Source organism: Haplochromis burtoni, unplaced genomic scaffold (genome assembly GCF_018398535.1).
Source record: "Haplochromis burtoni strain Fernald_Lab_line unplaced genomic scaffold, NCSU_Asbu1 Contig_55, whole genome shotgun sequence".
In the NCBI taxonomy this organism is placed as follows: domain Eukaryota; kingdom Metazoa; phylum Chordata; class Actinopteri; order Cichliformes; family Cichlidae; genus Haplochromis; species Haplochromis burtoni.
The window spans coordinates 2,424,557-2,447,917 of record NW_024582416.1 but is presented as its reverse complement, the minus strand read 5'-3'; the positions used below and the strand labels follow the sequence as shown (position 1 = coordinate 2,447,917).

At 41.0% G+C, this 23,361-nt stretch overlaps 1 protein-coding gene across 4 annotated transcripts in view; it reads right to left on the bottom strand.

The window, feature by feature from the left end:
* syt14a (synaptotagmin XIVa) overlaps positions 1-23,361 on the bottom strand; it is a 55,346-nt gene that overhangs the window by 12,483 nt on the left and 19,502 nt on the right. For all 4 annotated transcript variants that reach the window (XM_042220779.1, XM_042220778.1, XM_005922267.3 and 1 more), the window contains 4 exons: positions 15,200-15,352; positions 11,453-11,680; positions 1,699-1,970; positions 1,165-1,614 (listed from right to left, as the gene is read on the bottom strand). In XM_042220779.1, the coding sequence (XP_042076713.1) occupies positions 1,165-1,614; positions 1,699-1,970; positions 11,453-11,680; positions 15,200-15,352 (1,103 nt within the window). The remainder of the gene's footprint in view (positions 1-1,164; positions 1,615-1,698; positions 1,971-11,452; positions 11,681-15,199; positions 15,353-23,361) is intronic.

Sequence of the window (23,361 nt, the reverse complement as noted above, 5' to 3'; positions counted from 1 at the left end):
ATCTCAGTCTGTCTGTGCCAATGAGCGCAACTCATCTGTAATCCAACACAGTTGTATTCTGGTTATATTCCTGAATAAAGGCAAAGCTGCCGAATACCTTAATGCCTATTTGATTTTGCAAATCACCGTCATGCAGTTACAATGTATCTAGTTTTCCGGTTTCAAATCTACGAGGTTCTGGCTTTGACTTCTTTTAATACACTACATACATGATGTATTTACTATCACAGAGTGTTGGTTTAGGCAAAATAGTGTCGTATAGTACACACTAAATAATGCTAGCCACTATAACTTGGATATAAAATATGGTGGTAGCCAGAGTGGGATTAATGATCTGTTACTGAAATCACACTCAGTGGATAACGGCTTAACCAGGATAATCCTACTTTTGAACACTAATAATAGTAACATTTACAAAATAAACTTTGCATTTGATTCATTATTACCTCAAACTGTTGACTGAGCTCTTAAAGTCATCAGAGAGTGAGGAAGCTGGACTAGGCCAGAAGCTGGCCATGGAGAAGAACCGTGAGGAAAATAAACCCGATTCAGGGAAGATTTTAATATGATATCTCCAAACAGATAGCTAACCCGCTAAAAAAGGAGCCTGTATTAGGCTGGGCAAGCTAACATTTGAAGGTTACGTAATGCACATCTTTTCTTTATACTTAAGGACTTGTTTTTTTGGATAGGCTAAAAATACTCTTTACATTTTTAGTTATCTTATGTTCAGTGAATTAAGCACTTAATGTTGCTGTATTGGGTTAATTCAGCACCTGGATATCTACATAAATAAAAAATATTGTTACTAAAGGGAAAGAAAACTAATATCTGACAGATTCAATGCAGGATAAATAGGTGCCTTTTATTAAGGCTGCCTTTCTTCTTTGTAGCCTTTGAAATAAAGTGAGCGAAAGGAAAAAAATAAGTAAACTGATTATTGTTTATTCCCTAAGATGAAATGGAGGCAGTGTCGCACTACCATCTACTCCTGAGAAGCATTAAAAGCCAACAAGCAAACAAAACAGGCAGTTCAGTAAGAATGATCTGCAAAATGTGATCTCAATCTGAAAATGTTGGATGAAAGACCAATCAACAAAGAGAAGTAATTAGTGAGGTGATGAGTGGCAGCTTGAAAGCCAACACCTGCTTTGATCATCTTACCGGGAGTGCACAGCATGGGTCTAATGTGACCGGCACCGACATTTTGCCCTGAAGGTTGAGCTTGGTGAGGTAGAACACCTTTTCCCCGAGCACCTTCTCCTTCTTCATTCGTCGCATGCTGTAAAGGCGAAATCTGATAGCATAATTGCTGATCATCTCTGACTCCACATGGCTGAAGCGGAAGGTCTCCGTGAAGATGGGGCACGGGCCTCTCTGGATCCCCGTCTTCGCCCTCTGTTTCTTGGTGGGCAGAAGCACCAGATGAACCTGCCAGGAGATGTTACCGGTGCGCTTGTAGCTGGGAAGGTCGGTTACTGCCATGATGGTTACAGACAGCTGCTGCTCCTCTGAGTCGTAGTCAAACACGATGTCGAGGGTCCCGTATTTTGCAACAGGATCTGGTTCATAACCTTTCGGTAGCTGGGCTGCTGATCCACGGGCTGACATATCCTACGGAAACCAATGAAATGTTCAGTGTTCAAAATAACACCTCAATCTAAAGTATCACTCTGATATTGCATGACTGGTATTTACCTCTGGGCTGAGGACAGCTGTACTGTCACTGGGCACGTCCTCCTCATAGCCCTTGTTGAGGTAACTCTCAGTCTCGGGGCCGTCGCTGCCCTCACTGGGACACTTGCCAAAAGAGAGGTGGGGGCTACCGCTGGTGTGGGACAGATCACACTTGGCATCACCCAGATCTGACAGCGTGCAGGACATCCTCGGAGAGCCATTCTCATCCTGATAGGGCGGTGGCTGAAGCTCATCCAGTGGCGGCGTCCGTCTCATCCTCTGGATGCAGTTGACTGGTTGGGAGGATATAAATAGATAAAATAACAAAATACAGACACATCATAACACATCATTTAATAGGAACCATTAAAGAAAGTAATTTGGTTGCACACATTTACAGCTTCATCAGTGCTTCACTGTAGCAGCAGGTGGTGATATTCTGTATTCTCATCATCATCAACAAACATCATAGCATCAAAAGACCAAAACGGTCTTAATGCCTTCCAACATACCCAGCTTGTCAATCCAATTAAAAGCACTACATCCATAAAACAGGGTAAACACATATCTATTCTTTTTTTCTTTTTTAAGCAAAAACGTAACAGACGGGGGTTGAATGGTTTTCAAACTGGAGGAAAATCGTGCATTTCTTAAAGACTATTTTCAGCCTCTGATTTGGCGAATGTGAGCATTACAGCAGAGTAAATAAATAAATGGAGCTCTGTGGCACCGAAAACAAAGAGACACTGTGCAAAGCTACAGAAACACAGGCAATTATTTTCAATTTTGAAGGTTTTGATCTTTTTATTTATTTATTTATTTGTAAACAATGAGAGAAATGTAAAACTTTAACAGAGTTTAAGTAACTTCAAGGACCTAAAGTATTTAAATTTTTACAACAGGTTCAGTATGTAGCCCATTTAGGACATATGGTAGTGGAACACCAACTACAGCATGTATTCAAAATCAACCCTACAGACTTAAAAAAGACACAGATCTCGGCATTGCACGATGGATTATGTTTGCAAAGTTTCATCTGAAGAAACCACAAGACCTCTCGAGAAATGCCCTTCGGACAGATGAGAGGTGATTGGCCACACCGTACAGCATCACATTTGGAGAAAATGGGTCATTCGACAGCACGAGGACCCCAGGATCCCAGGCACAGCAGCAAATCACCTTGATGTGTTTCTTTTTAAGAATGGCTGAAAAAGAAAGAAATCAAGGTGTTGCAATGGCCCAGTCAGTCCAGACCTCAGCTCAATTAAAATGCTGTGGAAGGAAAGCAAACGACAATGAACTGAAGAAGAGTGGGCTAAACTTTCTTCACAGTGTTGTGAGAGAAAACAACTACTTCAGTTAAAGGTGGGACCACAAACTACTGAGTCATGGGGTGTACTTAGTTTTATTTGCATAGCAATTAATGCTATGCAAATGTAATTTGTACATCTTATTAACAGATAATAAATTAATTGTAACAATACCAGGTGAGTCTTAATGTTTAATCTTCAATTCTAACTCTATCAGTATTATTTCGATCTGTAAATTTGTCATTATTATGATTTTGTTTGAAATTTTTCAGACTTCTTTTTCAGCCTCACAAACAGATCTGATGCAGCTGCCCTCGTGAGTATAATACGCTCTGCGAGAGGAATCTTTTGAATGCACAGTCTAAATAAAACATCAGATACACACCATTAAAAGGACTGAACTGAATACTTCTTAATCTGCCACACATTTTATGCCTCTCACCTTTCTAAATGATTCAGTTGCCTGGAAGGCAAAGAGTGAGGCTGTGCTGAACATTTCTGTGGCACTTAAAAAGAAGCCTGAATAGTGTTGTCAGCTGCATTCTCAAACCTGACTCCTTTGTCCAATTTGGATTCACAATAACTGAGCAGCCAATGCTAATACTCCCAGAGGGACGCTGGTGAGGAATGAATGCTTTAAACCCAGCCTGTTGCAGAAAAAAATAAGGGGGCAGAGAGAGAGAGAAAAGAAAACAAAAGATGAAGAAGAACATAACTTGAAAAGAACGATCTCTTCTTTCCTCTAACTTTTGGAAAAAGCCAACACTGTCATGACGTAATCCACTCCAACACAATGTTCCAGCTTTCTCCCAAGTTCCTGAAACTTTCACTCTTAATAATGTCGGTGAGACACCAGCTCAAAGTGGCACATATCAGTGGCAGGATAGAGGCAAAGGAGTCTTAACTAAGTGTCATGGAGGGCTTGATAAAAGGAGCAAATCCATTTTGAGCAGCTTTTTCCCGCTGAGCCGGGGGCGGTTGATTTGATAGAAGCTGCCGTGTAAAAGCACTACTCTTTTCTCCAGCCCGCTAATTGGGACGGTTACCATTCTTCCCCTTGTCTCACCCACCCTTTCATCCCTTCTCTGCTGGCGTTCGCCTTGTTTTGCCTTCTTGTACCTCTTCAAGTGGGAAAACAGTTTGTGAATCTCGCCTGTGAGAAGCAGGTAAAAATATCTCAGATGAAAAAATGAGAGATGCTGCACTCGGTTGTCCTTTTCCCAACTGTAAGCAGGAGGAAACACACCTGACCTCCTGATACCTTTCTAAAAGTTTTAAAAGGAGTTAAGCAAAAATATCAGCGTCGGATAATGTACAAGGCTAAGTGTAAAAAAAACAGAAGTGCCATCACCCCAATTCAAACAAAGCAGGTGAACGAAGCAGATAGATTTACTATATTACCAATAAATACATAAAACTGATATTTATTCTCCCTGTGAGAAACCAGTTGTGTCAGTGTTAAAGCCACTTTCTGCATGGTGTAAATGCAAACAAGCTACTACTTTATCGTTAGTTTTTTCCCAGAAACACACTGAGAAGAGCTGCACCACATTCCAGCACTGACCTCACCCACTTGAGACAATACTTTCAGTTCCAGACGTGCCCCAGAAGTGACCGTCTGCTCCGTATCTCTTAAAATAGTGGATAATCTACTCATTCATTCATTTATTTATTTAACTGGAAGCTGTTTAAAGCTGCACAGGGCAGATGAGGAGACAGGAAGTCAGAGACATCAGGAACCGAATGGAAAATTCAGTCAATTTTCAAAATAAAAGACCTCATACAGACTGAAGTCTCTGATTCTAAAACACTCGATGGAAGGACAAAACACGGACACCCAGTATGAGTGCATGACTCGAGTTACATTAACAGTTGCACACCCTATTGTAGACCTTTTGTTAGGTTTTGTATTGTTGATTGTCATTTATGCTCAGAAATATTTAACCATATATGCTTAGAGGTGTATAATCAATTGTGTAGTGATAGGATGTGTGATCTTTAGCAGGCTGCAAAGGCTTGGTGTGCATTGCACACCTACATCCTGGGAGCATGGGAAGAGGTCGTACCTTGTTTTATTGTTTTATGGTAGGATAAACGTGGCTATATCTGTTTTAGGCTAAGTGCCTTTTGTTTAGATGAACTGTTGGACTTCCAGACCAGCAGGTTTAGGGAAGTCATTTATGGGGTCACACTCTGACCCCACACACACACACACACACACACACACACACACACACACACACACACACACACACACACACACACACACACACCAGGCAAGGTACTCTTTGTGTTGTATGTAGACGTCTATGTTAATGAACCTATGCATATTCATGTAACCTCAATAAAAGAGCAGTGTTACGGGGGAGCGGACGAGAGCAACTGGGGTCAAGCGAAGGAACGGCGTTTGTCCGGTTCTCTCCCGTGCACGAGAAACATGAAGAACTTTGCCTACTTCGTGTCTTGCTTGCGGTGTAATTATATTGTCTTCAACGTTCCAGCGAATAGGTTCAAGCTACAAACCTATCACCTTTTTACCCCCAACTTTATAGATCCTTAAAAACATATAATATATGCTTGAAGATGTGGCTCTGTGGAACAGTGGACTGAACCCAGCTGCAATGTATTCCAGTTCTTGTGTGAAAGCTATATTTGAAAAAAATAATTAATTTATTCATTAAAGAATCTCTGAAACACAGCCGGGATCTATTTTTCTGGCTTAGCATGGTGGTAGAAACTAAATCTTAATCCTGAAAACAATGTACAGGATTGGAACTACTTGCTGGAACTACATTTCACTCAAGAAATAATCCCTTAAAAATTGTGCAGAGTATAGACTATGACGACTGAATGCCCTCCTCCCAGTTTCAATCCCCATTTATTCTCTGTCTACAATATTCTTTGTAAAACATGTGCTCAGAGGTGTGGATACTAAAAATGGCTTCCTTTTGCTTCTGAGTTGCAGCATATGAATAAAGCTATCGTGATCTCACTTACACCTCACCGATTTTCATGTGAGAAAAGTGCTAAATGTGCAGGTTTGAGTGCGAGATGAACAAAATTTGGCTGAGAAACATTCTCTCACTTTTATTAGTTAATGCTTCAGAAAATGTTTTTTTGCTCTTATTGAGCTGGTTGGGTAACCATTCAGAAGTAAACAAGGTCTTTAAAAATGTGGCCGACTTCCAACATGGCACCAGTCATCGCTGCACCCTCATTCACAAGCGAATTTTGTTCTATGTGAAAAACGAATTTGCTTCTTTCCAAGGTTTATGTTGGATTTTTAAAACCACTTTCATTCAAACTGAATCAAATCATGAACTCTGGATTGATTAATTGAGCTTTCTGGTCAGAGGTAGGCCAATCAGCTCTGAGTAAAGTGCATGAAATAAAGCCACAATCAATGAAACCTCATCCCCAACCTCCTGTAGCAGATGGCTGCTGTTTCTGAGCCTGGTTCTGCCGAAGGTTTCTTTCCTGTAAAAAGTGAGTTTTTCTTTCCCACTGTCACCAAGTCATAGGGGGTTGTTTGATCTTTGAGTTTTCTCTGTGTCATTAGAGTGTTTTACCTTACAAAATAAAGTGTGATTTGGTGATATATAATTAAAATTGAACTGAAACCATAGCAACGGGTAAATTAACAGAAATGTGAGTGTCTACCATATTTCTCTTAAAAGAAAATAATAACAAAAGAAAAAAAGAGTTTTTTTACATAACAGAACAGTTTACATTTAATCTTTAAATCTAATCATTATTATTTTTATAATAACTGTTTTTTTTCACTAATTATTATAATTATTGCCAAGAGCAAAGTACAGGTGACAAGACAAAATAAAAATATGGATACAGTGACAACACAGTTTATTTATGGACCTACTCATAATCATATACAGCAAATGATTTGGAGGGTCCATTGACCATAAGCTGAAATCCTACTATCCACATGAGTGAGAAAACCATCAAAAAGCACTGGTACATGCTGTGCAACACGGTTCTCAAAGTGGCCATTAGAGCAGGGGCTTACTTCAGAGAAGGGAAACCTTAGATCATTTTTCTGCTTTCTGCTTACTTCCTATTTTTGGAGTCTGAGTGAAGCCACCGGGGCACCCAAACTCTGATTCTGCAGCTCTGGCACAATCCTCCTCATGTTTTATACATATGTCCTGAGGATGAAGCTCTTCATACTCAGACAAACACAACAGCGGTAGCTGTGGGTGTGGAGAGGAAGCTTTTATGGCTGTTTGCTTGAAAAAATAATGAAATGCTTGTCCTTTAGCGCTCGTGGAAAATCATGGAAACGATTCACCTATTTATCTAATGAAACTTTCCATATTGCAGAGAAAGCCTGAACCGATGTCAGCCATGGCACGAGGCCGCTGCTTTGTTATTGCTGGTCCACGATGGCTTGGTGGGAGAGAAAACCACAGCCATCAAAGCCTTACCACAGGGAGGAAAATAATGATCCTCCAGTACTTTCAACCGAAGTGCAGCCACGGACGGACAGAGTTTTTACCTCCTCTTTGGTTATAGTCGAGCAACTATAAGTAAGCTGATTATGATCTGATGAACCAAAAACTTTACAGAAGGCACACAAACAACTGCTTTGCCTTGAATTTGTTTTCTTGGCAGCCAAGAAATACATCATCTGCCAGTTATCTGGATAATCCTTGAAACCTTTAAGGGTATTAGAATCATGAGGAAAAAAATCAAAACAAGACCTTGCGTAGCTAACATGTTGTCATAAATAAACCGAGTAAATTTCAAATTATTGCTGGCAGGCTCTTGTGACTCAAATCCCTGCTTCTCTCTCACGCACAAAGAACACTCACTACGTGACGTTCCTGCAACAGGCAAGTAGTCAGTGATGGATTTGTGCAAGAAAACAAACATGACTTCAAACCAAAGTAAACAGCTCAGTCAATATATATTCACCAGCCACTTTATTAGGTACACATGTCGAACTGCTCGTTAATACAAATATTGGCCAATCACATGGCAGCTACTGTTTGCACTGATCTAGACATGGTCACAATGACATCATGAACTGAGCAAACTAAGCATCCGATTGTGTGTGTGTGTGTGTGTGGGGGGTGAATGTGACATTGTTATTGGTGCCACGTAGGCAGAAACAGCTGACTTACTGCTGATCCTACACAAGCACCTCTGACGTTCACAGACGATGTTCCTGAGAAGTGAAAAGCAGTGACCTCTCTGCATGAGGTATAATCAGAATCAAAACACTATCAATCCAGCAGGGGAAATTGTTTTTAATTATCGACACACAATTAAAAAATTATAAATATGAAAGAAAATGTAAATGCTGCACCGGTCCGTTGTGGTGAAGAGAGAGCTGAGCGTAAAAGCGAAGCTCTCAGTTTACCGGTCAATCTACATTCCTACCCTCACCTATGGCCACGAGCTGTGGGTAGTGACCGAAAGAACGAGATCGCGAATACAAGCGGCGGAAATGAGCTTCCTCCGAAGGGTGGCTGGCCTCTCCCTTAGAGATAGGGTGAGAAGTTCAGCTATCCGGGAGGGGCTCAGAGTAGAGCCGCCTCCACATCGAAAGGAGCCAGTTGAGGTGGTTCGGGCATCTGACAAGGATGCCTCCTGGGCGCCTCCTGGGTAGAGCATGTCCCACCGGGAGGAGGCCCCAGGGCAGACCCAGGACATGCTGGAGAAATTATATCTCTCGGCTGGCCTGGGAACGGCTTGGTGTGACCCGGCCCCGGATAAAGCGGAAGAAGATGGATGGATGTAAACTTTCTCTACTAAAACATAAGTAAAACAAAGACGCTAAAAGCTCCACACCCACAGCATGACTGACCTTGTGGGTAAGTTTATTGAGTCTGCTGGTACCTGCTGCCTCAGCACACCACAGTACAGATGATGGCACAGGCTACCACAGGCTCATACAACACTGTGAGCATCATCGGGGAGATATTAAACGAGCTCTGTCGTCTCAGAAGTTGATAAGTTTTTGGAGAGCACTTCTGTGTTTTTAATGAAGTTTATTTTACTGTCATTGTGAACAACCAAGACACCTGTAATCTTCCACTGTCTCCACCCAGACCCCATAAATGCAAACAGGAGTAAGCGGTGTTCTCATCCACATACAGTTTGCCCAAGTTAAGCTGCAGATGCTTTTGCCTGCATCACATAACAAAGTTACCCACCACAGCCTGATACAGCCCACTGTGGCTGAGTTATCAGAAAACTTTTGAAGGTGTCAGGCCTCAATGCAGGAGTTAAAGTCCATGGTGTAAAAGGGGAAGATGAGGGAGAGGGGACAGTGCCCCGCAGGGATCCCGTATCGCTTACTACACTTACTGTCCGACACACAGTGCTGCAGGCGCACATACTGTGGTCTGCCAGTCACTTAGCAAACTATCCAGGTCACTAGGGAGGCATCCACCTGCATCACTGTCAATCTATCACCAGTAGAGCTGGCCTGAAAGCACTGGAGAAGTTCAAAAAACATGATTCCCACAGTGCACGTCAGCTTGTCCAGGTGGGTGTAGACATGGCTGAGCAGGTAGAGAATGGCTGGGAGGCAAACTGGAGAGTGGCGGACATTGTCCTGACACTTTGGGCTCCTTAGAACCAACTGAGCATTGTTCGAGTCTACAGCCTCCCTGATTATTGTCACTCCTTTATGAGCACAGTGTAATCATTTTCTGATAACAGGTCACGTCACAAAGCTGAAACCATCTCAAACTTGGCTTCTTGAACATGACAGTGAGTTCACTGTACTCTCATGGCCTCCACAGTCACCAGACCTCAATCAAATAGAGCAGCACTTGGATGTGGTGGAACAAGAGATCATGGATGTGAAGTCAACACATGTGCAGCAACTGTGTGATGCTATCGTGTCAATCTTAGAGGAATGTTTTCAGCGCATCTTTGAATTTGAACTATGAAGAGTTAAGGCGCAGTATTAGCAAGGTGTATGTGGCCAGTGAGTACATGTAGTGCATGTAGAGCAGTATTTTCAAAGTAAGCTTTAAAACATCACAGCTGCAAAGGAAATACTGCACTGACATTTACATTTGAGGCACCAGAAACAAAATTCAGATTTCAATGATTACCTTTGGGACAATATTCTCTAGTTGGCTCCTTCGTGTCTCTAAATGAAGGCAGATTAAATATAAATTCATTCTAAAGTTTTGCTAGTAAGAGTTACCTGAAAATCCTGGAGTATAATATTACTGAATAGCACTCATTTCCCCATGTGGGATTATTTTCTATAGTGACCTAAAAATTCAAAGCATCATCTGAAGATAACAGAGACCATCTATTGGATATCAGGAGACGCTCTGCTTTTCTTCAACAACAACCTTGTGCAGCCCGTTGCCTCTCTGCTAATGGAGTCAGAAGCACGCCATGTACTACTTCTCCCCCAGCTACGCATTCAAACGCAGCTTTAAATAGACTGTGCCAGACACCCGGCACTTGAACCCACTGTCTTATATAACACAAAAACTGGTTCAGACGTGATTCACCAATCAAGGACCCTGGCAAAGACTAGATTGTTTTTGTCTTTGAAAAATACTGTCAGACACAAGCATTCCTGTCTGGGTGTGACGAAAACAGGCAACAACAGCACTGCCGATATATTTCTGCAGGATGGAAAAACAGGTCAATCAGGGACTTTTAGATGAATTTGACATTCCTTGTAACAGTTTTCTTCTCTATGCAACAGATACATTTGCTTACTTCCCTAAAGGGCTAGTTTCACATTTAGGGGCATAGTGTAAGATGGTTCTTACAGGGTTAGATGGCAGGCTGGATATAGAGGTGAAAGAAGCAACTCAGGAAGCTACGAGCTTAAAAAACGTCCATTGTAAGTGTTGACATGCACAGTCTCTTCATTTTAGGCAGAGCCAGTCTTGTCATTTATGCCATGCAAAGCTATTTTTTTAAGCATAAAGTTGGGTAAACATTTACTGAGGAGAAAGTCAAGAGTGGCTTTTTGTATAGCGTTAAATCAACATGATATGCTTCTTGGCCAATAACGTGTCAGATAAATAACAAACTAATCCAAGGAGGTCAGTGTCAGCGCTCTTCTGTGACTGAACCCACCTCGACAAGGGTGAAGAACAATCGCAGCGATGGCGAGTCGGGCAGAAGGGAAACATAGACGTGTTATAAAAAAAGAAGGAAGAGTGCGAGGCTGCGGCTGTGCACATTGTACAGACAGTTGACTGTTTCACAACCCTCCCACGGAGAGTGTGCTGAACGGCAGCCTCGCTTTGATCACCTCTCTAGATTAACTGACAGTGTGTATAAGTGTGTGTGTTACACATATGGTGTTCTTGTGTTTGTTGGTACAGAGCTGCAGAAGACTCTGAGCATTTAACAAAAACTCCCTGAGGTGATATGAAGGAAATATATGAACTTCTCACTGTGTCAAATCTGTGGATACACGGAAAACATACAAGACGGTCAAATGTGGGAGGACCCACCATCATCAGCTGAGGCTTCACTGCTGTAGCCATCATAATCAGCAGTAAGCGGGCTGTACTTCTGCCGGCTCTCCCAGCTGAATCCTCCAGTGTGCTTGGCATTAGAGGACACCTTGGCTCCTCCTCTGAGGCCCTGAGAGCGGCTGACTGCTTCCTGATACTGACCCATCAGTTCATCCTCGCTGTCTGACGATGAAGCCTGCAAGTCAGCGTCGGAGTAGACCTTATCTGTTTGGGGATAGAGGACAATACAGTCAGTTCCATAATCATTTCCCTCCACACTGTCTTATATATCACAAAAACTGTTTCAGACATGATTCGACACACACAGTGGGTATTAAATTAAAACAAAAACAATCATGGTGTGATTGAACTGAAGACTTTTAGCATTAATTTGAGGTATTTTTAGGAATTTGCTGGCTCTATCTGAGGAAGTTTTATACACAGTCACACATTTTGAGGGGCTTAAAAGAAACTTGACTACTGACTGACTGTTTTATGGCCATGTGAGGCCCGTTACCTCGTTACAGAAATAAAAATTATGTTGATAAAAGATCTGGAACTACCTGTCTCCTGGAGCTCTCAATATGAGACCCAAAGAGATGTCCATACAAGTGAGGGAGGCCATTAATCATTCAATTGAAAAAAACAAAACGAAAACAAAGAACCTTTAGAAGTGACCAAATCAACAAACTAGTACATTTTTTTTAAAAATAAAAGGAAGCATTCACTGGAAGAGCTGAAAAAAACCACAGAAGATGACAAAAGTGGGTGATGACAGGCTCAAAAGGTTGAAGGACATCGTGAAGGATTTGAATGTAGCTGAATGAAGGTCCATGAAGTTCATAATTTGCAAAATGAACATTGCACTGTATTTAATAAGGCTTTAAACAAGAGATTAAGTCTATAAGCTCATCAGGTCGAGTGTTTGATACATTTATTAGACCGCCTGTCATAAAAGCAAGAAAACACAAGTTATTTAAAAAGCTGTTTAAAATAAAAATGATATTTATCAGGTAAAAAACAAAGTGAATTCTTGTTTTAACACCCAAATCTGAGCAGACAACCACCAAAAGTAATTTTTCTGTTCAAGAAAGCAAATAAATGATGGAAAATCTGGCATCTTAATCAAAAACTAATAATGTGCATTACTTTGTTTTTCTGCTGTTTCTAAAAGAGTAAACTTGAAAATGTTTGGATAACAACAATACTTATATTTTAGCATGAAAGAATATGATTAAAGAGCTTGCACACACTGGTGGAGTAGCCATTACAAAAACATAAAATTGATTTTGAGAATCACCAATACTGTTAATTTAGAACATCTGAGGATTAAACCTCACACTGGGTGATGGTCTAATAGGTTTTGTAAGCACTACATGCTTGCTGATCTGATGGGATGTCCTTCCATAGACAGCATTTTGAAACCAGAGGAGATGCCCCCTGCTGGCTATTAGATGGAATTCAGGTTTAAGACAATTTTACTTTGGCTTCACTTTAAGAAGCATCTTTTTATATATAAAAATAAACACTGTATGGGTGGACACAACAGATAAAATCAATGAGGGAAAAAAATCATTGCACTGGTTCTGGCAGCTGTAGCTTATTGGATCATTCTGAACAGAAAGCTCGTGATCGCTCAGAAAAGCCTTTGATAAGTCACTGCAGTGAAAACAGAAGAGCCCTGTGATTAAAAAGGAACATCTGCACCCTCATCCTGCGATATTACTCTCTCCTTTTGGTTTCTCCTCCACCAAATTACCTCCATCACACATCCAGCGTGATGTAGTGACTGAATTCAGAGAAATTTACAAGATGTTTAAAATTCTGCTTGTGTTTTCAGTCTGTGTGTCATTTACTCTGATGTCATATACTCTTATGGGTTTTCTTGTTTATCTTGCCAAGTGGTTCTACAACATTTCTACTGGAATTATCACTCAATGCGACTCTTTCTTCATCACATATTAAATTTAAATCTCTTCTAAATTCAATAGCATTTATGGACTAAAGCATCCTTTAAACGAGTCATAAATCTGTCAAATGCATAAACTCATTTAGTTCGGTTAACTGATGGTTAGCCAAATCTGCTCACCTGCTTTGGTTGTATCAATCCAGCAACAATCATGCAACTTTCAATTAATGCCTTTTGAGTCACAACAAAAACAATGCTTTCATCAATGCTTTTAAAAAAGAGCTTCCAAATGTATTTATTAGCTGTGCCGTGACAGACTGGCAGCCTGGCCAACGGCAGATGAGATATTCTCCAGGTGTTCTCCTACGCGCCAAAATGAGATTTTTGTTGTTTTAAAAGCTGAACAGGTGACACGTTTTGAAACTACGACAAAGGTTGAAAAGAAACTGGATAGATTTGTAACAGGTGTGTTTTACAAAAGCTAATGGACGTGATCTGAACACAAAAGCACAAATTGCCAGAGCCAATTTGCCTTCCACTGCAGGAAGGCGAGGGCGTCTCAATAAAAGCTGCTGCGTTTTCACAATACCATTTAAGAGACCCTTAAACAGGCAAACGTGTGATTCCACACGGAGGACAGATTGAGATTGAGTGAACCAAGACTTTCAATAGTCTAAACTTTGAACGTGTGCAGCAACCTGAAGTCACAGTGGAGGCTGTTTAAACAGTAATGAAGATTATTTCCAATAATGAAGCTGCCATGGTGCTCTGTGCACAGTTGTTACACAGCTGACAACTATTCATGGAAAAGATAAAAGACTTTTTTTAAAATCTTTGCCATCCTTAAATATTCAAACTCTAAGTCAGGCCTCGAGGGCCGGTGTCCTGCAGGTTTCAGATGTGTCCTTGATCCAACACAGCTCATTTAAATGGCCAAATTACCTTCTCAACATGTCTTGAAGTTCTCCAAAGGTCTGATAATGACCTAATCATTTGATTTAGGTGTGATATCTAAAGCCTGCAGGACACCGGCCCTTGAGGCCTGGAGTTGGACATCCCTGCTCTAAGTGGTCACTTAAAGACTATAGTTAGTTACACGTCCTCTCAATTAGAAGAAGGTATTTCTCAATGTGATGCAGATGCTCAGTGAGGGGAAAATTAAAATTAGGGAAAGAAACACAATAAAGCAGAGAATAAAAATGTAGCTGATCAGAGCAGTAAGCGAAGTCAGGAAGCTAGTTTTCTCTCACTGTAGCTTTGTATTTTTTCCAGCAGGAGGCAGCACAGCTTTTAAAATAACCCAATCCGTGGTTGCTCTGCAAACCTTCCCACTAACTCAACATACATTCCCACTTACAACATGCAGTCTCCAATACATACATCTTTAACAAACAGAATCAGGAAACTGTAAACTGTTTTTTCAACAGACCGGTAACAATTCGAACTCAAATATTTGTCTCATGTGTCTGTCAAAACAGCCACTGTTCCAAATCTGTCCACACAGAAGGTCATTGAGATTAGACACTTTGCTGCGTTACACTGCCTCCCTTTGTTTTCTGCAGATGGCTTCTCTGAGTCGAGCAAACTCCCTGTGTGGGCTCCCGGGGGGCACCAACCTTTTAAACCTTTGAAGCCCCCGTGGGCAGATGACAAGTAAACAGTCCTACAGCTGTCAGTAACAGTAATCCCGGCATGGGCTGAGAAAGGCCAGTGTCAGTGGAAAATGCCTCCATGCAGAGGCCGGGCCTCGTGCTGAGATCAAAGGCACTAAAGAAAATCAGATGTGAAAGAAAGACAACCGAATGTGCTTTCATTTTAAATTTATGCATGCTCACCTTGCAGCTCAGTGGTTTTCCTGAATTCATCAAGGCACTGAAGGCTTCCTGGGTTCTCTAGTGCCAACTTATTGTTGAGGTACCAAAACAGGAAAGTCATGAGGATGATGAAGAGTCCGATGGCTGTCAGAAACCCCAGCACCTCTGGAGAGACTAGAAAACAAATACGCATTTTTAAATATCAAAACGTGACTACTTAAGCTGTTTTTAGCCTTAAATCTAATGTAAATGGTAAATGGTCTGTATTTATATAGCGCTTTACTAGTCCCTAAGGACCCCAAAGCGCTTTACACAACCAGTCATCCACCCATTCACACACACATTCACACACTGGTGATGGCAAGCTACAGGTAGCCACAGCCACCCTGGGGCGCATTGACAGAGGCGAGGCTGCCGGACACTGGCGCCACCGGGCCCTCTGACCACCACCAGTAGGCAACGGGTGAAGTGTCTTGCCCAAGGACACAACGACCGAGACTGTCCAAGCCGGGGCTTGAACCGGCAACCTTCCGACTACAAGGCAAACTCCCAACTCTTGAGCCACGATCAATGTAGTAGGTTGTCATGTTGTAAGAAATGGTAATAATGGTAATAATTTATTCACACCCGCTTTCACTTTTTCTGAGCTAAAAAAAAATATTCAGAAGAAGTGACAGTTAAGTGAAACCTGGGTCCAGGCCAGAAACAACACAACTATCCTCTAATGCTAACAGGACATCACCTCTTTGCAAAACATCTGCAAAATCAGCAGGTGAACACAAAGCCAGCAGCAAAGAATGTAGAGTGATGTTACAGATGAATGTATGAGCCAAATATTTAACAGGGAACAGAATAAGTGCCAAAAAAAGCAGTCCAACTTCAACTCTCAATTTCTATCTGTATCTATTTCTACAATAAAATCGACGTGACATCTGACTTTTTACTTTTCTACACTGACAGAGTTTTTCACGTGTTTCAAAATAAGGAATCCTGTCAGTGTGTAGGACTAAGAGACTGAAGTTAGCCTAAGATTAATCTTTATGCTTTTCACTCATAATTATAAAACATTTCAGGTCCTCTTGGTGAGTAGAGAAAAAAAACATAATAAATCATTTTTAGATCAGTTATTAAGTAACGTGTGATATATGTTACTTTTTTGAAAACGACCACAAATTACATTAACCAGTTGTTAAAAATAAAAACAAATGACTAATGTCCACATTCACAAACATCTTAGTTGTACAGTTAGAACACATCTTGGCTCCAGCTGAAACCTTCGCTGGGTACAATGCAGAAAAAACATCTGTACTGTGTCAGTATTTAGCATCTGACAAAAAAACACTTCTACAAACAATGCAGATGAGAGACACAGAGGCAAAGAAACCGGAGTGAAGGAGACACTCAGAGGGGTTGTGTCACTGTAGAAACGCAACCTGTTGGTTGCCATAGTGACAGGTTCAGGTGCAGCATCACACGGACCCCCAGACGCACGGGCGAGTCAGATCTCATTAAAGGCAGAACTGAGTGCCGCACATCAGGAGATCCAGTTAGGTCTGGACACAAACATCATTAGCAAGGCTTTGTTACGCCAGAATGAACCGGCCCAGGTGATACATGTATCCTGACTGCACTGGTGACAATATAAATGCATGACCTTCAGCTACATGTATGACCTTATGGCATCAGGATGGAGGTGCAACGCCTTCACAGACGGTTAAACGTCAGGATGCTTTTCTATTCTCTCCATCAGTGGCATCAAAGTGATCAAATAAGCCTATCATCTTTGTCCTAAACCACTTTTTTACTGTGCTTACATTAAACTAATGAAGGCTGATTGTCAGATTTAGCTGCAATCAGCCTTCAGAGACCTGCTGTCACCACCTGCAGCCAGTTCAGAAGATTTTTTTTAGCATTTCACTGAGGACAACTCATCTGTAACCAGAGGGTTCACTTCACTTGTTGGACTGTCTGGCTGAAGTGAGTGGTTATAACTGTTAAATATAAAAACACGGACAATACAAGGATGGAAACCTCCATGCAACAAAATAGGTGGTTGACCAGTGAATGTGTTGAATTTTGTTTGCATTCAACAACCAACTGCATGTAGTTGCAGCAACCCAGTCATCCAGATGTTGAGCGTAAAACAGTCGTTCAATCACAAGGCAATTGCACAGACAAATGCATTTACATTGCCAACATGTTGCGAGCGCAACTCATGTGCCACAGGGCAATAGGGGACTCAGCTCAACTGACAGCTGTCGTATTCTGGTTATTCTGGTAATTGTGTCACTAATTTTGGAGGGTTTACAGAATTTATGCTTCAAACCTACGAGGTGCTGGGTGAACTCTAAATTCACCTAGCTGACAACACAAGCTCTGAGAAACAGCATGGTTGTAGCACAGTCTAAAAAGTGAAGTATTTGGTAAGTGTATATTTTTTAGATATGGTTTAAAATGCCAACTTCTGTTTGGCAACTCTGGCAACAAATCCACCCCTGACCATTTTCTCCTCCTCATTTTGTTGCTCATCCTCTGTTTAGTCATCTAAAGGGGGAAAAAAATGGAACTTTTAAAGGTTTTGATGATAAAGAGCCCTTTTAAAGGTGTCTGGATCCAGATCAACTTCAAAGGTTAGTCAGTTCTAAGCAGGGCCGAGCCAGATTTCTATTGAAATGTTTATGAAACACAGTTTTGAATAATCCTGTTAACAAGCTAAACTAATCCCAAAATCTCGCTGAAGTCAAAATTTAAAATGAGGGACAATTTCTACTTTTTCCCCAGCATAATGAGAAACATTCAGAATTGTCTCAGCTATGATGCCTGATAGATCAACCATCTTAGTGACACAACAGACTGCAGCCGTGCTAATCAGAAGTGCTATTAGACAATAAACACTACAATGGAAGTAAAGCGCCTATTAAAGCCAATAAAGGCACTCATTAAAGCCATTTTTAATAAGTATGACGCATGTTCTTACAGAATGATTATGTCTTACACTACAGAGCTTTGCAAAAAGGCTGCTGGTTGTGGTGAACAGATCAATGGATGATAAAACCAGCAGATTCAGTGTGGTGTCTAATGGAATCAAATGTTTCCTCAGTGCTGCAGAATTGCTTTGCATTCAGAACATGTGGGGACGAACAGGGGATTTTACCTCTGAAAGCTGTTCGCTCAAACACTTTCATACACAGAGAAAGTTTGTGACAGAAAGAAAACTTTAGCAGCAGTCTGTATGCTTTCTGTCATCCACCTGAATACTGGTGAGCATACAGAGTGGTGCACAGTGGTGATGGTGAGAAGAATTTAGATCCCAGGATGCAGTGAATGAGAAATAAATGTTCAACCTTCTTTCCAAAACTTGAAAGGGTTTAACATGCTACACCTACACCTGGCTCCTGTTTCACATTATGCAACCAATGGCATCGTTACTTATAGATGTATAAAAGATGGATCCAGCTGCTGTGGTAGGATCCATCTGTTTTTGAATGTCATTAAGAAGCTTCAGGATGAGCATTTTCACTGGTTCCATTTTGGTGCTTTAAAACCAAAGGTGACTGGTGGGTTGTAAATTTTACTGTGAACCCACAACCTGTAACATATCCTAGATAATCCTAGTGATATGTATAATGCACATACACATAAACACATAAAATGAACTTAACATGTTTGATATGATCAGAATGGAGTGACCGAGCCCATCAAATCATCAATAAAACAGTTCCCATATTCTTCTATAGCATCAGAACCCGTGTTTGCAACCTCAGTCATCGCCCCCTGGTGGTCGTTATAAAGAATGCAGATTTAAGGCCATTTTGCGTCAACTTGACTTCAGATCTAAAAGCTACATCTATCATCTACATCATCATTCAAATACAGATCAAGGAGGTCCATTTAGAGAACATTTCCTCAAACAAAAGTCCAAAATGTAAAAGTCAGCATGTATTAAAATTCAATGCAATAAACTTTGATACAACTATTAGGCTACTTTAGTGTCTTTTCTCCGTTTCCCTGACTTGTTTCTTTGGTTGCCTCTATATTAGTTACAATGCATGCAACTAGCTTGTATTTCCTGTGTACAAACACTGACTACTGTAAAAACAAAAGAAAATGCTGATTAAAATAACTAAACTGTAATTGCGGGAAAAGTTGTGCAGAGTAAAATAAAAAATGCAGCACTAGGTCTGGGTCTGTAAAGAACAGTCCACCTATTTTTTTTCAATGTATGTGGATACACATCTTTCACCAGTCATACATAATAATTTATTTGACCCAAAGAATCATGGGTGTACTGACATACGCCCAAGAATGATGGGGTGGCAGAGGTACTCAGCAGCAGCCAATACGTAAAAGAATAAACGTCTGAGAAGCACTTGCTTTACAATATTTCATGCACAGTCACAAAAGTGGAGAGATGGAACAGGTTTTCAAGTGCAATGGGAGACTTTAGATTATTGCTGAGCTCATTTACCATGATGAATGCAGCTCTACATGTAAAAGTCCATTTTGTTCAATTAAACCAAGCTGCTGCCTTTCTTACAAATGGGAGATAATGAGCCCATCTGGCAAGAAAGTACTTAGAAGACGTGTTTCTCCATTAGTGGCAATGATGACTGGTTCTCTGTTTTTAATTCCAATATAATGGCTGTAACAATTAACTGGTTTTAGCCATTAGTGGCACCAAGAGGAAAGAACTTGCACTGGTTTCAGTCTATTGTGTGTTTGTCAAGATTGAATAAAACCAGGTTCATTCCAGGTTTGAAGGAAAAATACATCTGTTCTTTTAAAGGGGAACTATTACGCTTGTCCTTACTTTTGTAATATTTTACACTGATCAGAGTTTCTGCCAGGAAGTTGTTAACCCCAGTGGCTTTGACAAGCAAAATTAATAATGTGCTTTAACACTAACTGATAGGTGCATCTCCTCAGACGCAGCGACAGGCAGTGGGGTTTATTTCCCATTTTACGGCCTACACCAGTGACAGAACTCTGCATCAACTTAACATCATTCCTACAGCCAAGAATGAGCTGGTCGATCGTATTTTGTCATCACTGGGAATCATCTTACCAGGTAAAACAAATCTTTTTACCAATTTTAAGGTTTTTTTTTAGTTTTTTCAAGCTGGTGTTTATTTCCATCTTAGACAGGTGGTGGTGTTCATATTAAAGAGGGCCAAAGCGTCTAATAATGAGATCACCACATGTACTTACTACTTGCTTACTATCACTGTTTGTGAGCACGGAAGCCCCGCCCACCAGCTTTTCAAACCATTGGTTTACAAAGCACAGCAATCAGAAAAAGGTGTGTTCAAAGGCAGACACAGACAACCTGTAGTTAAATTCAGTCTTTATTTATAAAGCACAGTCACCAGAAAAGGCACACAGTCACCTCGAGGTATTTTATACTGTTAGGTAAAGACCCCACAATAATACAGAGACAACCCTAACAATCAGAAAACTGCCTCTAAGCAAGCACTTGGCAACAGTGAGAACTAAAAACTCCCTTTAACAGGAAGAAACCTCCAACAGAACCAGAAGAAGGCTCAGGGAGAGGCACCGTCTGCTGCGACTGACTCGGGTTGATGGACGGGAGACTGAGGGCGACAGTTTTGGATGCAAAGAGCCTTCCAGCTCTATATAAGTCTTTAGGGAAACAGCTCCTAGACTTTAAACCCTTTCCTGATGCGTTTATGGCCTCAGTGACTTTTCTGGGTTGGACTGAATAAAAACAATGAGACCATTTTGTAAATTTTGATCATTCTGTTTCAGAAAGGAGGATTATCTGCGATGTGCTCTCATGACTTGTGATTAATTTGTTATTGACAAGTTGTTAGCAGTCAGTTCCTCTCCTCGTTCCTGACATAAACTTTCAAAATATGTATGTGGCAACGAGTAAACTCTTATCTGAAGGCTTTCAAAAAGGACTTCACAATGCTGCATAAAGGCCCAGTACAAGTTAAACCCAGATGTTTATTGAACTCTGAATCATGCAAATCTACTCTTTTAGAGTTCAAAATGAAAAATACAGATCTGGAGCTTATTTTACGCATAACATTGTGCCAGTTAAGCTTAAGTAATTGTTGCTTTAACAACAAGACTGCTACACAAAACAACCAGACTCTTTCACATCTAAATAAGCAGAAGACAGTTACATAACCTGCCGTGTGCTTATTTCCACCTGATATTCGTCTGTTAGCCTTAAAACATGTGTGCATGTCAGGAAATTTGGCAGATTTTAATTTTGTTGTCCTCTTTGTCTGTAATGAGCCGATTATTGTTGGTAGCTTTCAGTGTCTGGTCGCACGGCGCTAAGGGAGCAGGAGGCGTTCTCTCATGGGAATGCCTGTCTGCTCACTCTGTACCAGCTTCTCACTGTTGACTGAATTATTCACAGCACAGATGGAGCGGGAGGGATCCTGCTCTGTATAATTCCCCAAATGCCTCAAACAGGGAAAAGAATATTAAATCGTGGAGATCTACAGTGAGTTTCACTCCTGACTTCAAACTACTATATATTTTTATTTTATCTACACATAAACTGCATCATACTTCTTTCATCTGCTAAAAAACAAAACATTTCATCAAAGAAAATGTTTTTTTTAATTCCACAGCAAAACTGGTGCTGTGTGAAAGTGTGGGTGCTGTGTGGTATAAGCTGTCTAACATCATTTATCATTTTCCTGTTGGACTTACTTCACCAAATAAGCCAGATTCCATTAAAATACTGAGAATAGCCCCGTGTGTGGGACTGACTGATGACTCACCGGACGATTAAACAATAACCGACTGTGTTACACAAGAAGCACAGAGAACAATTATGTGGGAAAGCAACCCTGTAACAGCTATAAAATGTACCGAACACCTTTAAAAAGAGCCACTTTTTGAAAATTAATGTGTGAAGTGAATTAACAGGGAGTATTTCAACCAAGTACTTTAGAAAATACACATATTTTTGCATTTCCTGCAGCATAACTCATACTTTCCTCCTCATGGCAACAGATCAATGAAATCAGTTCAGGATTAAATTCCTAATTAAATTTAGAGAAATATGAGTATCAGAAAAATACAAAAACTTGTATGTGCTGTTTTCACAAACTGAGAAAGATTTTATGGAATTAACAGATGTCTCTGTTAATGGAAAATAAAACCTCTTAATAGTGATTTTTTTCTCCCCCAGAAATGACACCACAGATTATAATGCTGCAAATACAGTGGGGCAAAAAAGTATTTAGTCAGCCACCGATTGTGCAAGTTCCCCCACCTAAAATGATGACAGAGGTCAGTAATTTGCACCAGAGGTACACTTCAACTGTGAGAGACAGAATGTGAAAAAAAAATCCATGAATCCACATGGTAGGATTTGTAAAGAATTTATTCGTAAATAGGGTGGAAAATAAGTATTTGGTCACCTCAAACAAGGAAAATCTCTGGCTCTCACAGACCTGTAACGTCTTCTGTAAGAAGCTTTTCTGTCCCCCACTCGTTACCTGTATGAATGGCACCTGTTTGAACTCATCATCTGTATAAAAGACACCTGTCCACAGCCTCAAACAGTCAGACTCCAAACTCCGCCATGGCCAAGACCAAAGAGCTTTCGAAGGACACCAGGAAAAGTATTGTAGACCTGCACCAGACTGGGAAGAGTGAATCTACAATAGGCAAGCAGCTTGGTGTGAAAAAATCAACTGTGGGAGCAATCATCAGAAAATGGAAGACATACAAGACCACTGATAATCTCCCTCGATCTGGGGCTCCACGCAAGATCTCATCCCGTGGGGTCAAAATGATCATGAGAACGGTGAGCAAAGATCCCAGAACCACACGGGGGGACCTGGTGAATGACCTGCAGAGAGCTGGGACCAAAGTAACAAAGGTCACCATCAGTAACACACTACAACGGCAGGGAATCAAATCCCGCAGTGCCAGACGTGTTCCGCTGCTGAAGCCAGTGCATGTCCAGGCCCGTCTGAAGTTTGCCAGAGAGCACATGGATGATACAGCAGAGGATTGGGAGAATGTCATGTGGTCAGATGAAACCAAAGTAGAACTTTTTGGTATAAACTCAACTCGTCGTGTTTGGAGGAAGAAGAATACTGAGTTGCATCCCAAGAACACCATACCTACTGTGAAGCATGGGGGTGGAAACATCATGCTATGGGGCTGTTTTTCTGCCAAGGGGACAGGAC